This window comes from Penicillium samsonianum, assembly GCF_028829775.1.
Source record: "Penicillium samsonianum strain IBT 33392 chromosome Unknown utg000002l_segment0_segment0, whole genome shotgun sequence".
Taxonomy (NCBI): Eukaryota; Fungi; Ascomycota; class Eurotiomycetes; order Eurotiales; family Aspergillaceae; genus Penicillium; species Penicillium samsonianum.
The window spans coordinates 3,775,575-3,791,281 of record NW_026643260.1 but is presented as its reverse complement, the minus strand read 5'-3'; the positions used below and the strand labels follow the sequence as shown (position 1 = coordinate 3,791,281).

The following is a 15,707-nucleotide window of genomic DNA, read 5'->3' as shown; positions in this document are numbered from 1 at the left end:
TTAAAGTAATTCGACCGTTTGAGGTTGTCCAAATCTACATCTTGAGCTTGTTACTACCTACTACTCGCCGTTCTCGCTGCACTTGAGCAATCAAAAACCCACAAAACACACAGTGGTCGTCTCCTAGTGCCAAAAGGGAAGCCTCTTTCACTATCAGTCCAAAGGAGAAGACACCAATTTCTCCCACTCGCGCAAACCCCACCGATTCCACGCGGTCGCGTCACCTCCCCTCAACTCAAAACCCGCACAATGTCCGAACCAGGCCCAGAATCGATTCCCACAAGCGCAGATCCACGCAGCAAGCGGCCAACAAAACGCCGCGCCGTGACACCGCATTCCGAGGTCGCCAACCAGATCGAGACACTCTTCAAAGACCCGAGCAAAGACCTGCAACTACCGGATGTCCTGAAGCCGCGCACCGTGGCGTCCCTCTCCGCGCCCCCCGAGATCGTCACCAATGTACAGGGATCATCGGCCGGTGCGGGCTCTGGTGAATTCCATGTGTACAAGGCCAGTCGGCGGCGGGAGTATGAACGACTGCGGATGATGCAGTCCGAGGTGGATACCGAGAAGAATAATGAGACATGGGAGAAAGAGCGGGAGGAGAAGAAGCGCAAGGATGATGAGAAGACGGAGAAGAATCGGAAGAGGAGGGAGAAGAAGAAGAATGCGCGCGGGAAGAAGGGTAATGGTGATCAGATGGATATTGCTCCTGTGGAGAGCTCGGCTGCCCCGGGCTCGATGGTCACTATGGGAGACCAGGATGGAGGCGCTGTGGATGGCCAGGTGGCCCAGCAGGAAGTTCCTGGTGTCATTTTCCACGATGAGGACTAGTGGAGTCGGGTTCAAAAGCTGGCTGTGTACGATACGAAGATACCCATCTGGATTTGGTTTTTTTTTTGAATCTAGGATATTCATACAGAAGGAAGACAGCCATGAGGCAAATCGTGTAACATTATGTACGGACCTCGAGTCCAAGTATCATTTTTCTTTTTCGTCTATCAATCATTCGTCGCCGCCACCGCCGCCGCCGCCAGCGATCTGCTGGGCGGACTTTCCGCTGCAGATGTCGTCGACACGGAGAAGGAGACATGCGGACTAAAGAGAGATATGTTAGTGAAATGTAGTGCGTATGGAAAAACAGTAGGGAGCTTACCTCGACCGCAGTCTTGATGCTCTGAAGCTTGACGGCTTCCGGCTCCCAAACACCGTACTCCCTCATATCAACCAAGTTGCCAGACTCGCCGTCCAGACCCCAGGTGTTGTGGCCCTCGACGTGCTTGGCACGGAGACTGGTGAGCACACGAATGGGGCTGGCACCAGCGTTCTGGGCCAATGTACGGGGGATGACCTCCATAGCGTCGGCAACAGCCTTGTATGGCCACTGCTGGACACCCTCAACGGAGCGGGCAAGCTGGCTGAGCTTCACGGAGACAGCCATCTCAGTAGCACCACCACCGGGAGACAGACGAGGGTGGAAGATAACGTTGCGAGCAACGGACATGGCATCCTGCAAGTTGCGCTCAACCTCGTTAAGGATATCCTTGGAGGGGCCACGCAGCAGGATTGTGCAGGCCTTCGGGGACTTGCACTTGCGCATGAATGTGAAGTACTCATCGCCAATCTTCTCAATCTCGAACAGTCCACACCCGGTACCAATATCGGACTCCTGGATGTCATCGACACGGTTGACGATGGTAGCACCGCTTGCACGAGCAATACGGTTGTTATCGGTCTTTCGCACACGGCGGAGAGCTGTGATGTTGGCCTTCACCAGGAAGTGCTGTGCAAGATCTAGTAAAGCTCGTGGTTAGAACATGCAATCAATCACCCTAATCAGACCGCTTGCTTACCGGAAACACCCTTCTCGGTGATAACAACGTCGGGCTTGAAAGCCAGAATGGCCTCGCACATGTGCTTGACCTGCTCCTCCTCAATCTGGAGAATACGGTTCCAGTCATCCTCCTTGGAGATCTCAATGTTGGTTTGAGACTCGCCCTTCTTGTACTCCAGGGGGCAATCCAGGAGAAGAATACGGGGGTTTTCGATTCTGCGACGCATCTTGGGATGCGTGATATCCTTGTTGACCATCACACCGTCAATCACCTCAGAGTCCTCGATTTGACCACCGGGAACCTTCTCAATACGGGCGTAGCGCTTGATGTCGACTTCCTGCTTTCCACTACCGACATCGAAGGAGACGGTTCGCACAGCCCTCAAAGCGAGGCTGCACATGAGCTCTGACCAACGGGACACGAACTTGGTTCCGATGGAGGACTGGATAAGGCTGTACATGGCCTTGTCATCGTGAATGTCGACGGGTGTCGAGACCTCCTCCACGATCTGAAGGGCATCGGCGAGGGCACGCTTGAAAGCCTGGATGATAACGACGGGGTGGATGTTGCGTTCGAGCTGGGGGATGGCCTGGGCGAGCATTTCACCGGCTACAAATATCAGCATTTACCTCGAGTCTTCCGAAACGAATCTTGTCATACCTAGGATGATGACTGTTGTGGTACCATCTCCGACCTCCTCGTCTTGGGTACGGCTGAGCTCGATCATGCTCTTGGCCGCGGGGTGCGACACTTCGATCTCTCGCAAAATAGCGTGGCCATCGTTGGTCAACACAATACCACCCATAGGGTCAAGCAGCATCTTCAACATCGCCTTGGGTCCGAGACATGACCGAATGATATCCGCAACACTGGTGTTTATTGAATTAGCATCGAGCAGGGGAGAACACCGGAGGATCGAGGGATAGCATACGTCTTCGCCGCAGTAATGTTAGACATCTGTGCTTTCCGGCCAACCTGGCGCTCGCCGGAATTGGTGTCTGGATGATTTGTTAGCACTTAAAGGGGAGCAACTCGATGGGGGGGGGGGGGGTAACCTACTCATCACCACCACCGGAGCCTGCATATTGGCGGTGTTTTATTGTAGTTTGAGTGGAAGTAGATATAAAAAGGTCTTTATCACTTGTGAATATCAAAAAAATATTACACGAAGATGACAATCCAAGAGTTCCGACTTCAACGCTGTTCGCCCGCATTCCATCAAATTTCCAGGCGAAGTGGGAGCTCCCTCGGGCTAGTCCATATACGGCTAGCGTGTCGCCCTGACAAACCAGGCAAACATCTCCAACTCATCTACGTCTGAGCAACTCTACAAGGTTGTAGTTCAACATATAGAGTCGCAATACGGTCTGTTTCATTGGGTGTTGCTATACATATTCAAGCGATCTTTGAAAGAAGGCACATTTCTGAAAAAAAATAAAAAATAAAAAAGCTTAGGAAAACCGCCACCTCCGACTTTAGCATGGGAAGCAACTGTGTTACCAAGATTGATTGAGAACACCTTGCTGTACGTCAGTGGTTTCGTTGTTTTGTTTTATGATCTTCCGGATAGCACTCGCCGACGAGCCGATGGCTTCGACTGTGTCATCGGGCAGTGCCTCGAAGCACTCGACGTCGAGGGAGTCCGAGTCATCGGACATGTCTGAATGTCGAGTCTTCGTGGTCAACATGGGGTTTTCCTAAAGGGAATCAACGAGAACAGAAGGGGCTATAAAGCAGCCTGTAAGGAGGGTCGCCCCAAGTGTGGCCGATGTTCCAATCACTGATGTACTCGCAGCAGTCACAAGGTGAAGGCTTAGTGAAGGCACGGTGAAATTGTGCATAGTGGAAGAGATCTTTTAATCATCCATTATTCTCTGATTGCCCAAACTGAAAATCCTATATGGAGACTGCGATCGTCTCCAGATAGCCGTGGAAAAGGATGAACTTGCTCTCCGTGTCTTGCTTTTGCTTTACCGAACAACAAGATATCGAAATTGCAACTCGAGCGGCCATTTTCGCTTGGGATGGTAGGGCAATGGATTTCACATGACCCCCTTCGTCTGTGTAGCAATCCAGGCTTTGCAATTCGCAAAGTTGCCTGTCAAGTTCAGCTGCCACAAAGGGGCTAAGGTAGAGAGCCCCCCCCCCCCCCGGGAAAGAAAGCAAAAAGGTTGTCGCCTGCTGCACGAAGCTCTGATCTGAGGGACGACAAGCTCAACCGATACCGTTAGGGATAGGCTGAAGATCCCATCTCTCGATTGTTATCTTGCCCTTCTGTGGTCATGATGGCTCCTTTGACTTGACCCATGAGTTGTTTCCCTCGCCAGAAATGAACATCCAGCTCAGTTGTTGTCCTTGTTGGATCACTCTACTTAGAGGCCCAATTCGGTCACTTCTCGGTCTTCCAGCAAGTAGAGTAGTTGAGTTCCATGGTCAGTTTTCCTGTTTTGGCACTCGAACTTCACTAGGTCGATTCCGTGGTTTTGCACCCAAGGGGAGTCTTTTAAACGCTTTGGGTCCAAACAATGGAAACGGAGTCAAAGGTGCCGGCTGCAGGGTAGCAGCTGGCCAGCGATATTTTGAGAAAAATGGTTGAGAAGAATGGTTGCAAGTCTCCCATGATGGTGTTAGGGACTTTCCTGCGAAATTCACGAAATACTTAAGGAAGGAACGTTCATCAAGAACGAAAATTATATAGGAACCTTGGTAAACATGACGACATAACGAACACCATGGACAAAGTTGTTAGCTTACTGCACCAATGAGAATAGAAATGGTAATTAACCAAACCCCTATGAAGTAAATGTACAGGATCACTCCGCTGTTGCGTGAACGGGAATATTCAGATGCAAAATCATACAAAAAAGAGCAAGCACAAGCACGTGCTAACACAGGCCATGAAAGTAATGTACACTAGGCGGATTTTTGTTCAAAACTCCCGGCTCTCCCCAATATCACATACATCAAAAACACCACTCTCAGCGATATCATGTTTTTTCAGTGCCTCCTTGAGCTTCTTGGGAGGCTCAAGGACATCCTCCTCAGTAAGTACCCAGGTTCCCCAATGCATTCCCAATGCCTTTTTGCACTTAGTGTCTTTGAAAATGTGAACAGCATCATGGGGATCAGAATGTGCTGGACTGAAAATATGACGAGGAGCGTACGCTCCAATGGGAATCAAGCCAAGATCAAATGGTCCTCGGAACTCACCTACCTGTTCGAAGGCAGGACAAATAGGGAAATTGTACTTGGGGTCCCAATCATCCTCCCCTTCTGGTAGCTCGTCCACTGCCCTGTAGCCGGTATCACTGGATTGGAAGTTAGTAAAGCAACATTCTGATAGCGTGAAAGGGTTGGGGAGCTTATCATACCCAGCAAAATACACCTTGCTACCACCAGACTCAATGGCCCAGGAAGCCCATAGTGTCTTGTATTTGTCGAAAGGACTGCGCGCAGTAACATGCTGACAAGGCAGGCAACTGATGCGCGCCTTTATCTCTGCTGTGGCGGAAGCTTGGCCTACTGGTTCAACCTGGGTGTCCTTTCCCTCCTTGGGTGACATTGCAATATCACGTTCATCCCACCAATCCATCTCGGTTACATTTTTGATGCCTGAGCCGTGGAACCAAGACTTGTTGCCTAGTGGCGCGAAGAAGTGGCAATTGGGATGCCTTTTCGCGATCTCCGAGACAGTTGGGGACGACAGGTGGTCGTAGTGGTTGTGGGAGATGACCACCGCGTCGATGACAGGGATATCCTTGATCTGGCATGGAGGCTTAGTATAGCGCTTGGGACCTAGGCGAAATGGTCCGCAGCACGGCCCACAACGCGCTTCGAACACTGGGTCAAATAGTACTCGGAGACCGCTTGGGAACTCCACATAATAGCATGCATGCCCAAGCCATGTTGCGCGCAGCTTGGGGGTATCTCGGCTGGGAAGAAATTCGGGCTTGCGAACGGTCACAGTTGGCGGGTTGGTATCAGGTGTGTTCGCTTTGCCGTTCAATCGACGAAAGCTGCAGGTGCACGCGTTAGGGACTGGTTTGCTTCAATGCTCGACAATGATACCTACATCATCATTTGCATGATATCTTTCGAATCCATATCGCGAAAAGATCTATGATACGGCGTTGCTGGTTAGTCTATGCGACGAATAATCGAGAACCCAGTAAGTCACAGAGCTCACTTACTCCCACGGGTTCCTGAATCCATTCTTTGCATGATGACTTTTCTCCAACACATCCTCTGGGCTAGGTCTAGCCGGGGATTTCGCCACGGTCAGCGCATATAGCACTTCAGTAGTGGGTGGGCTGCTCATGTTTCGGATTGCTGGATGAATAGCGCGTTGGTGCTGTGTCCGCCGAGTAAGCGGGGAACGGAATAGAGGTCGCATGGGAGGTCAAGCTTTATAGAGAACAACCCCTTCATCCGGACACAGAACACAAAAGCGTTTTAGGGGGAGGAATGCAAGAAACAGAAAGTCATTTTAATTCCGATATCTCCGACATGGGGCCTTCGGCGACCCAAGAGAACACCGGGACCACCGGACTGTAAACTCATACATCCGCCCCCATATCGAATACTCGGAGATCAGTCAAGGTTGTACATTTTAACCTTGGAAGGTTGTAGTTCTTATGCATGTTCTCATCGTTGCTTCTTGCATGGGTTGCGCAGTGACATGCCAGTAGGGTACGTCAAATTCTCGGCCCGTTGTAACTCCGATATCTGCGCTTATCGATCTTCTCGGCATTCGCGATCTTCACGACACTGTTGATTTGGTATGGAGCCAAATGCGGTCCCTAGCGCTGCGCCGTCTGCGGGCGACCTGATTCTGCAGCAGAGAACAGAAGCACTAAATTCGGCGCAAAAAGGCGACGGAAGTCTCTTCTCGCAACTAACGAGTAATCCCTTGTTCACAGCGGTATGAAACCTGCCAGTGTTTCGATCCGAACCGATGTGCTAATATTGTTTTCTTCGTAGGGATTCGGCCTTGCAGGTCTCGGAGCAGGATTGACCCTAGCACAGAAAGGCGTTCGACATGGCGCTGCTCTTCTCCGCCGGCGGATGCTGGTAGACGTCGAGATCAGCATCAAAGATGACTCCTATCCGTGGTTTCTACACTGGATGACTCTTTACCAACAATCCCAACTCAATGCAGGCAAAGCTGCAGCGAATACCTCTACCTACATGGACCGATTCCTCCAAAAGCTCACACCCGGAATGCGCCATCTCTCCATCCAAACGCAGAAGGTCGAACATTCGAACGGAGCAATTCACACACACTTTTCGCTGATTCCGGGGCCTGGAAAACACGTTTTACGGTACAAGAACGCGTTTGTCTTTGTCAATCGTATGCGCGAGTCCAAGTCCCGCGACATTCAGACTGGAAAGCCATGGGAGACGATCACCCTCACCACGCTCTACTCTCAACGCCACATCTTCGAGGACCTCTTCACCGAAGCTCATGCATACGCTGCAAAGGGCCACGAAGGCAAGACGACAATATATAACAGTTGGGGCACCGAGTGGAAGCCATTCGGCAATCCGCGCCGGAAGCGTCCATTGGAGTCGGTTGTTCTCCACGAGGGAGTCAAGGAACGGGTTGTGGCAGATGTGGAAGACTTCATTTCAAGTTCATCATGGTATCACGACCGTGGAATTCCATACCGACGAGGATATCTCTTATACGGCCCTCCGGGTACCGGCAAGAGCTCTTTTATCCAGGCGCTAGCGGGTGAGTTGGATTACGACATTGCCATTCTCAACCTGAGCGAGCGTGGTTTGACCGATGACCGGTTGAATCATCTGCTCACAATTGTTCCCAATCGAACGCTCGTTCTGTTGGAAGATGTGGATGCCGCGTTCTCGAACCGACGTGAGCAAAGTGACGCAGATGGCTACCGCGGGGCCAATGTGACTTTCTCTGGACTGCTCAACGCACTTGATGGAGTCGCTAGTGCAGAGGAGCGCATCATCTTTCTTACTACCAACCACGTTGAACGACTAGATGAGGCGCTGGTCCGTCCTGGGCGTGTCGATATGACTGTCCGTCTGGGTGAAGTGACTCGTTACCAGGTCGGCTGCCTATGGGATCGATTCTATGAAGATATCGATACCGACGGGGTTTATCGCAAACTTTTCTTGGATCGGCTTCAGGAGCTTGGGTTGATTGAAGATGAATCAGGCAACAAGGCCGATCGATCTATTAACACCAGCGCAGCTGCTCTCCAAGGCTTATTTTTGTATAACAAGGGTAACATGGAAGGTGCGATTTCCATGGCGGAGGGTCTGACCTACAGTGTGCACACTGAGGCCTTGGGTCAAGACCAAGGGAAGAACGAGTAATTGTACACTATCATGTAAATAAGATCATTAAAATATATAGACATGCATTATTCTGGATTGACAACATTCTTAGACAATGTGGAAATAAGCTTATCCCGCAAGATCCAGCCGGGATCACTAGGGGTAAATCTCGGGGATTTACACTGATCCACCTTACAAATGTTGGTTTCTCTCACCGATAGTTAACTGACTAAATATGTCAAGTATTTAAGGATTTAATATTTAACTGTCTGAAACCCGTTACCCCTCAATTCCCCTCTATTATTCACCCCCACCCTAAACATTCATCATGGTTTACACTATCGTCGTCCGTATGTGAATACCCCTGCCATTGCTATTTCCCACGCTAACAACAGTAGACCTCCGCGCCAAGTCGGACGAAGAGTCCATCTCCAAGCTCAAAGCTAAGCTTGTTGAAGCCTCCAATGTTTACTCGAACGACAAGGAGACCCTCTCTTGGTTCGTGATGCAGTCTGTTTTCGACAAGCAGGACTTCACCATTGTCGAGCGTTACGTCCAGGAATCGTCGCAGGAGTACCACCTCAACAACCCTTACTGGAAGACTTTCGACCCTTACGTCATTCCTTTGTTGGAGAAGGATATGGATATGCACCGTCTGGAGGAGTTGGAGGGCTCTACCATGTAAATTACCTCGTTTGTACGGGAAATAAAGAAGAATTTAAAATAGACTTGCATTCAGTATCTTATTCCACGCTATTGACATTTATCTCAAGATCAACCTGTTGAAAGTCGGGAATATTCCTCAAAGGATCATAACCAAGAACGCTTTTCGTGCAATCGGGTGGCAAATTGGATACAACTTCCAATGCTGGACGATATAGCAACCTTGATTAAGCGCTTCTGAAGAGTTTAATCAATATACTATGCGACCCTTTAATTTGTGTCATCTTTTGTTGAATTTATCCATCTAAGAAGACCCGGAGCCGACAGGCCGAATATGCAGATACTAGGGTCAACAGGGTCAACAGGGTCAAACGAGCTTACTCCCCGACTTCTTCAGTGCAAAAATAACCAGCCAATATAATCTCCGGATTACGATAAATATAGATTCTCCATGGTCCAAACACCAATCACCAGGCTGCATTGAAGCGCCGCTACTGCAGATGGACGTGCCCATCCCAGGATGGGGGCCAATCACACCCCCAAGCGGTTAAGCGCCCACCGTATAAGCAGGGTTGTCACACATCTCGACAAACCATGTACTCTGCTTGGTCTGTCGGGATTATGTGCATATTCGGTGAGAATGGGGTATATCTCAGTCAAGACCCCCTGCTTTCGCGCTCTATCTTTGTTTATAGCATACTCCATTTGTGAAGATGAGTGACAAGATGAATCAATTTCAATTATTTCCTCCTCCATCGCCCGAGGTAAAGAGGTCTAACAATCCATTTCGCAAAGTCGGGAAAAAAACAGTAGCCACATCTGAGCCAGCATCTTCAATCCCTCTTGAGGAGATCAAGGATTCTGGCAAGACTGAATCCTTGCTGCTTCAGATCATCGAAGACACCCAGGGTATTCCACCACCACCACCCGGGGATGCTTCAAGATCTAAATCCCCGCCGGCTGTGGCGGGAGCATCTCGTGGTTCAAAATCCCCTCAGTCCACGCACAGTCAGAATCGTCAAGCCAAGAGAGTGAAGAACCAGGCCTTGCCTTCACATGCAAGTCAAAGCAGCAGCAGTAGCAGCCATCAAACTACGGCGTCAACTGTCTCTCCACAGTCATCGCAGTCGTCTGCTTCCTCGGTCCCGATGAGGTCAATGTTCCCCCAGTTCGATCCAAAACTGCCATTCAATCAGCAGGTATATCATCCACAGCTTCCCGAGGCACCACGGCCCTCCAAGTCCACTCGGAAACCTCCTAAGCTTACGCTGTCGACAAATACTGAGATTGATCATGTTCTCGGGCCAAAGACTGTGCCTGCGAGTGTGCTCAACTTTCCAACTGGTGCTTTGGAGTCCGAAGAGGTTACGTACTCATCCATGGAGGAACTGAAGATGCTATGGGAAACGGCCAATGGCCAGAGAACGCGAGATCTTGTTGGAACATTGAACCTTCGCATGACAAAGTAAGACTTCATTCCTATACATATGTATAAATACTAACATCTCACAGAGCGGGACCAGCTACATTTACCCTCGGAAACTCCCAGAACCCGTTATACACACTGCAAACGTATTCAACCAACGAACTCGCCCTAAGCAGATGCGATCCTTCTAGACCAAACCACGACGTACCAATTATGATGATGAGCCTCGAAGACCGCATACGCCGCGAGCATCCCAACGACGGACTCGTGACCTTACTTTTCTCCCGACTAGCAGCAATGTTGGCCATAGATCAAGCCGACGAGATCAGCAAGCAACACCACCTAACTTCCGCCGAGACAGCGGAAGTAGAAACCGACGCACTCAAACGGGCCGCAGCACAAGAGTCCTGCCGACTCTCCTGGAACCGTCATCGACGACTATACGAGTTACGACACCCCTACCTCTCAAGACACGATCCGCCCGCTCTTGTCGGCGCCGCCGGAATCCCACTCTCACCCGTGCGATCCCAGTCTTCAGGAATGGTGAACATCACAGTCTCCGCTCCATCGAGCGATGCCTCTCCTCGCCAACCGCCAACCATTATCGTAACTGGCCCGGTCTCTTCAACAGCACTGGAAGCCGCTCAGCAAGCTGCTAATGCACGCACATCCGTACTCCCCGTCACGGACCTCGACGAGCCGCTCGCATCATTGGACTTCGCTACGAAGACATTTTCGATTTCTCCGGCTGCTGTAATCGCTACTATTCCCTCTCTATACGCCATTGACTCTCTCATCGCTGCAATGCTGGCAGTCGCCGTCTCGGACGAAGCCACGAACCCTATCCTTGCAGATATGGTTCTCGGATCGCCGAAGTCGTCTAGACCACCGACAGCCCACAATCCCGGGCCTTACTCAATGCCTGTGTTCCAGGGTAAACTGGTTACGACGGTTGCTGAGCGCGAAGACGCAGTAGAGAGCATGAACTTGGCATCGCAGATTAAATCTGCGCAGAAGAAGTCCAAAGAGGCCTCGGGGAAGAAAAGTGTTTTCAATTTCTGGAATAGATCCCCTTCCAAGACGCAGGAAAATAGCCTGGGCTCGAAGAAGAATAAAAACAAGGAGGTTGTGGTTGAGGAGTTTGATTTGGAGAAGTATGGTCGATATGGGAATAGTTCGTCACGAGAGGGGAAGAAGTTGCCTGGAATTACTCGCACTATCTTGCGTATACTGTTCTTTGGCTTGGATTTGATTGTGAAGGGGTTGACACTCATTGTGAAGATCTTGGCTTGGTTGTTGGTCAATTCGACGCGGTGTGTGACCAGTGAGAAGTTCTAAGCTGGGCTTGAGACTTGTTATTCTTTATATCTGTTGATCTTTTTTTGGATTCTCTGTTCTGTTGGACGGTTTGGAAGCGATAGGGTTAGTTGTTTGGATCTTTAGTATACCCAATTTGATAGTTCTTCGCGGCAATGATGAGTAGTGTGCAAATGAGTTACTTAATTTCCTTTTAAGAACGAGAATTTAAATCCGCTATGTCTTAAATTATTTCCCAGGCAAAACGTGCTACCGATAGATATAGTTCATTTGATCTAATGACCCTCGCCCTCCCCCTTCCCCCTGCTGTTGCCTTTTCAATGACCTTCCCCATCCTTCTCTCGACGTGCAAGTTCCTTAACAATTGCCTCCTTCTCCAAGCCACTGTAACCAGATGCGCCATTCTCAATCTCCCGGTGATGATGTTTCAACGAAGCAGTTTTCCTGCTCCATAGATGCTCGCAGATATCCCGACCATCCCCAGCTTTTCTGATTATGTGCTATCGGATGTTTATGAACCGGATAGCTCACTTTGTGAACGTTTTCTCTTCTGCAAGAATGCTGGCAGGAGGACCCGGGGCTTTTTGGGTGTTGAGAACTTCAGACGTGGGCACCATTGAGGGACCTTTGGTAAAAATGGGTCGAAAAGATTGGAGGTTTTGGAATCAGGGTCTGTGACTTGCACCAGAGGCAAAATCATGATATCGAGCTGCACATCTTGATCACCGTCGTAGAAGCCGGGTGCAATTGGAACGTTTCCTAATTCCCAAAAATGGACGTCTGCCCTGGTGGCGTCATAGGTCGGAAGAGGTTGTAGGCAGTGGGTGTGTTCGACTCTTTTGAGCACACCATGATGGAAGACGTATGGACACAAGAAAGTGAGGTTGAACCGAGGATCACCTAGCATTGCAAACATTTATATTTAATGAATAATTATAGGATTCTCGTTATGATATAGAATAGCCGAGAGCAAACAATAAGTTTGTCAATAGCATTGGATCGTGAGAGGCAAACCCTTCCTAGCCAACCAGCCTTGTCGGGAAGACCGAGTAGTGGATACCATTATTTCTGATACTGGCTCCATGGGAGCTTGGGTAATGCACTATATTTGTGAATATAGGATAGCTAGTATATATTATCGCCCCCTGTCAAGAGGCCATTCTGGATTGGCCGGCAATGGGGCATAGCGAAAGATGCTATCAATCAATAAACAACCATGTCAGACGTGACGTTCCCGTGTATATAGATGGATAATGTGGAGTTGATCTTGATGAGTAGTGTGGGGTAAAACGGTATGTGCGATGCGGGACGATGGGTCTTAGGGCGATGGATAGCGACCTGGAGAATGGTGGCATGAGTCATACTACATATCGACGACATCAGGGTGTGAGTCAAGCAAGAGTACATCAACAAACTCTCCCTCTACCTAAGTTCGGGAAAGAACCAACCACCTCATCTCGTACGTGAGGCTTCATTATCGAGGGAAAGGCTAGGGCGGATTCATTCTTCGTCCAGCTTGAGGAAATGGCAGGATCTACGCTCTCCTTCGATACGCCCGAGTCGCTCAGCCCTTTCCTACGCCGGACAGATAGTGACCCTCGACCTGTTGTTTTGATGACTTGTGGAATAGCAGGCAAGCAAAGCAAAATCCAGCGGCAAGCTTTGGGTGGAATATGGAGCTAATAAAAATGTTATTAATAGGGTCTGGAAAGTCCTCGCTTTCTAAATGGATATTATACAATCACCCCTCTTTCAAGCGGCTGTCCATCGACTCTTACATATACACCAAATACGGCCTGTATGGTGTTGATTATCCAAAAGATAAATACAGCGACTATCAAGACGAGGCCCAGAGCGCTCTCCGAAATGAATTAGCGCGGTTGCTTCGACAGGGCTCTCAGAATGCAATATTAGATCTCTCTTGCGCGTTTCAACAGACTAGAGATCAATGGAAGAAGCTGATCGAAGAGTCTGGGGGGCGATGGGTGCTTGCGTATCTTGACGTCGATGACGATGAGTTGCGGCGGCGGGTCAGCGCAAGGAATCAGTTAACCGTTAAAGATGGCGATTCAGCTTTTTTTGTAACAAATGAGATTTTGGAAAGTTTCCTTACTGGCTTTGAGAGGCCGACCGGGGAGGGTGAAGTTGTTTTACGTTTTAATACTGAACTTAATGCGGGCACTGATGTATAAATTTTAGCAGTGAGGTGATATATTTTCTCCAACTTAGGTATGCGAACGCTTGACAGATATAATATATGCCTTCTATTTTTCACTTCATCTCGTTCTAAAGCGTATTTTGAAGTGTTAGAATTGGAGGATGAAGCATTGTGCATGATGGGGCCATCAAAAGGGAATTGACGAATAAACACGTAGTATTGTGGAGGCCAAGTGCCACTTCAGGTATTCTAGGGATCGATATACAATGGAGTTCTGTATGGAGAAACAGTGCGCGTGGATTCTTATCAAATGAGATAGCCGGGAGGGGAGGATAGAGAGAGTACATGGGTGTATGTATGTGAGATATGTGTAAGTGCTCGTGGGAAAGAGATGTGCTTGCTTGCTCTTCGTGGTTCATACTTTCTGACATCTTTGTTGGCTGTTTTTGTTTGGCGTTCTTCATATTGTCACTGATCTTCTAGCGAAAATAATACATTGGAACAGGCGAAAACCAAAATTGTGATAAAACAAAATGTCCATTCAAAGGACTAGTAGCTAGCACATTGAATGCTTCAAAGTGGTTGTATTTTCGACTGCTCGGATATCACATGCAAATATCGTCATAGCCCTAATTCAATGTCAATTCCAATTACAAGCAGATTTGGATCTGATCCCCTTCAATTGAGCGGCAGATTCCCTTCATTTAATACAATGAAGATCCATGAAATATAAAAATGAGACTGTCCCTTGATACTTCAATCCAACATTCCTCGGAGTATAAGGGACCTAGGGATAAACCAGGGACGCCACAGGGACATGGCAACAAGCGGATTCTTCCATCATTCCAGTACAATGAACAGGGCCAGGGGACCAAGCGTACATGGGACTGGTAGGAGTCAGACCAAAAATGCCACCTGAAGCTTATCTCTTTGGACAAGCACCGTCCTATCTCGGGAACCATCCACCCTCAGGATTCCTGGACGTCATAAACCTGTTACCCCCCCACCATTAAGGGATGAAGGGATGTGATGCCAAAGTAAATGTTTACTCCCAAAATAACTGACAGGAGAATGTAGTTGTACATAAAGCTCCGAATATCTCTCGACCCGGCGCTGTTCCTTCCATAGCTTCGCTCTCCATACTAGAATTCCCTTTCTAGTATCACTCCCTCCCAAGCCCCCAAACCTCTTCCCAAGAACCAGACAACAAATCCAAAATGCGTTTCTTCATCACCGCCTCAGTCCTCGCCGCCGGCGCCCTAGCCCAATCAGTCGAAGACTACATCAAGTGCGCCGTAAGAACCCCAACCCCAATAAACCTAGTAAACAAACCTAACAACCCCCAGACCGCCGCCATCGGCAGCATCGACACATCAAAATTCACCTCATGCAGCAGCAAAACCTCCCAAGAATGCTTCTGCGCCAACAAATCCGCCCTCGAAACCCTAAAAAACTCCTCCGACCCCGCCTGCGCCGGCCTCAACCTAAGCACTCTAACATCCAGTCTCTGCGACAGCCCACACAATGCCACAACCACAGCCACACCCGCCCGACACGCAAGCAAACCCATGGAACCCGCCAACAAACGGGCGTTCGCACCTGTGCCCATCGTCCCGCGCGTCGTCTACGTGACCGAGACTCGCACAGACTGTACCTGTAAGAGCACGCCGGTTCCCGAGAAATCGCTACATATCTCCCAGATCCCGGTTCATATCCCGGCATCCAGTAGTGTGGCTTCTGTGGCGGCGTCGTCGACGCCGGCTGGTTGGAAGCATGGTTTGATGGGTGGTGCGGCTTCGTCGTCTGTGTTGTTTGGGCCGCAGGCTTCTGAGGCTATGCCTTCGGCTGGGCCTTCAGGCGTTGATCCCACTCGTTTCAAGGGGGCGGCCGCTGCGGGGGCTTCCGTGCATGGGGGTGTTGCGGCGCTTGGGTTTGCGGCTGTTATGGCTGTCATGGCTGCTTTGTAAGTTGTCTGATTGGATATCTGTTGGGACGGTTGTTT

General features: G+C 49.6%; 9 protein-coding genes across 9 annotated transcripts; 6 read left to right on the top strand and 3 right to left on the bottom strand.

The window, feature by feature from the left end:
- Positions 1–249: 249 nt before the first annotated feature.
- N7471_003322 (PRKRIP1 family protein) lies at positions 250–834 on the top strand (the record flags this gene model as incomplete). The annotated part of the gene is made up of 1 exon (XM_057276042.1): positions 250–834. The coding sequence occupies one exon, from the start codon at positions 250–252 to the stop codon at positions 832–834; it is 585 nt and encodes a 194-aa protein (XP_057140680.1).
- Positions 835–1,005: 171 nt separating this feature from the next.
- N7471_003321 (chaperonin-containing T-complex subunit CCT3) lies at positions 1,006–2,919 on the bottom strand (the record flags this gene model as incomplete). The annotated part of the gene is made up of 6 exons (XM_057276041.1): positions 1,006–1,098; positions 1,157–1,794; positions 1,854–2,444; positions 2,496–2,704; positions 2,767–2,833; positions 2,895–2,919. 6 exons carry the CDS (start codon positions 2,917–2,919, stop codon positions 1,006–1,008), a joined length of 1,623 nt encoding a protein of 540 aa, XP_057140679.1.
- Positions 2,920–4,649: 1,730 nt separating this feature from the next.
- Positions 4,650–6,482, bottom strand: N7471_003320 (uncharacterized protein). Its single transcript, XM_057276040.1, has 4 exons — positions 6,026–6,482; positions 5,908–5,952; positions 5,207–5,851; positions 4,650–5,143 (listed from the first exon to the last, which is right to left on the bottom strand). Exons 1-4 carry the CDS (start codon positions 6,226–6,228, stop codon positions 4,765–4,767), a joined length of 1,272 nt encoding a protein of 423 aa, XP_057140678.1. The 5' UTR covers positions 6,229–6,482; the 3' UTR covers positions 4,650–4,764.
- A 133-nt stretch (positions 6,483–6,615) lies between these two features.
- Positions 6,616–8,226, top strand: N7471_003319 (bifunctional AAA family ATPase chaperone/translocase BCS1; the record flags this gene model as incomplete). The annotated part of the gene is made up of 2 exons (XM_057276039.1): positions 6,616–6,756; positions 6,816–8,226. 2 exons carry the CDS (start codon positions 6,616–6,618, stop codon positions 8,178–8,180), a joined length of 1,506 nt encoding a protein of 501 aa, XP_057140677.1. The 3' UTR covers positions 8,181–8,226.
- A 243-nt stretch (positions 8,227–8,469) lies between these two features.
- On the top strand, positions 8,470–8,826 carry N7471_003318 (putative quinol monooxygenase; the record flags this gene model as incomplete). The annotated part of the gene is made up of 2 exons (XM_057276038.1): positions 8,470–8,491; positions 8,540–8,826. The coding sequence occupies 2 exons, from the start codon at positions 8,470–8,472 to the stop codon at positions 8,824–8,826; spliced, it is 309 nt and encodes a 102-aa protein (XP_057140676.1).
- Positions 8,827–9,529: 703 nt separating this feature from the next.
- N7471_003317 (uncharacterized protein) lies at positions 9,530–11,568 on the top strand (the record flags this gene model as incomplete). The annotated part of the gene is made up of 2 exons (XM_057276037.1): positions 9,530–10,269; positions 10,317–11,568. The coding sequence occupies 2 exons, from the start codon at positions 9,530–9,532 to the stop codon at positions 11,566–11,568; spliced, it is 1,992 nt and encodes a 663-aa protein (XP_057140675.1).
- Positions 11,569–11,864: 296 nt separating this feature from the next.
- On the bottom strand, positions 11,865–12,463 carry N7471_003316 (uncharacterized protein; the record flags this gene model as incomplete). The annotated part of the gene is made up of 2 exons (XM_057276036.1): positions 11,865–12,031; positions 12,079–12,463. 2 exons carry the CDS (start codon positions 12,461–12,463, stop codon positions 11,865–11,867), a joined length of 552 nt encoding a protein of 183 aa, XP_057140674.1.
- Positions 12,464–13,071: 608 nt separating this feature from the next.
- On the top strand, positions 13,072–13,739 carry N7471_003315 (P-loop nucleotide/nucleoside kinase family protein; the record flags this gene model as incomplete). Its single annotated transcript, XM_057276035.1, has 2 exons — positions 13,072–13,213; positions 13,249–13,739. The coding sequence occupies 2 exons, from the start codon at positions 13,072–13,074 to the stop codon at positions 13,737–13,739; spliced, it is 633 nt and encodes a 210-aa protein (XP_057140673.1).
- A 1,183-nt stretch (positions 13,740–14,922) lies between these two features.
- Positions 14,923–15,672, top strand: N7471_003314 (uncharacterized protein; the record flags this gene model as incomplete). Its single annotated transcript, XM_057276034.1, has 2 exons — positions 14,923–15,000; positions 15,052–15,672. The coding sequence occupies 2 exons, from the start codon at positions 14,923–14,925 to the stop codon at positions 15,670–15,672; spliced, it is 699 nt and encodes a 232-aa protein (XP_057140672.1).
- Between the last annotated feature and the right edge of the window lie 35 nt (positions 15,673–15,707).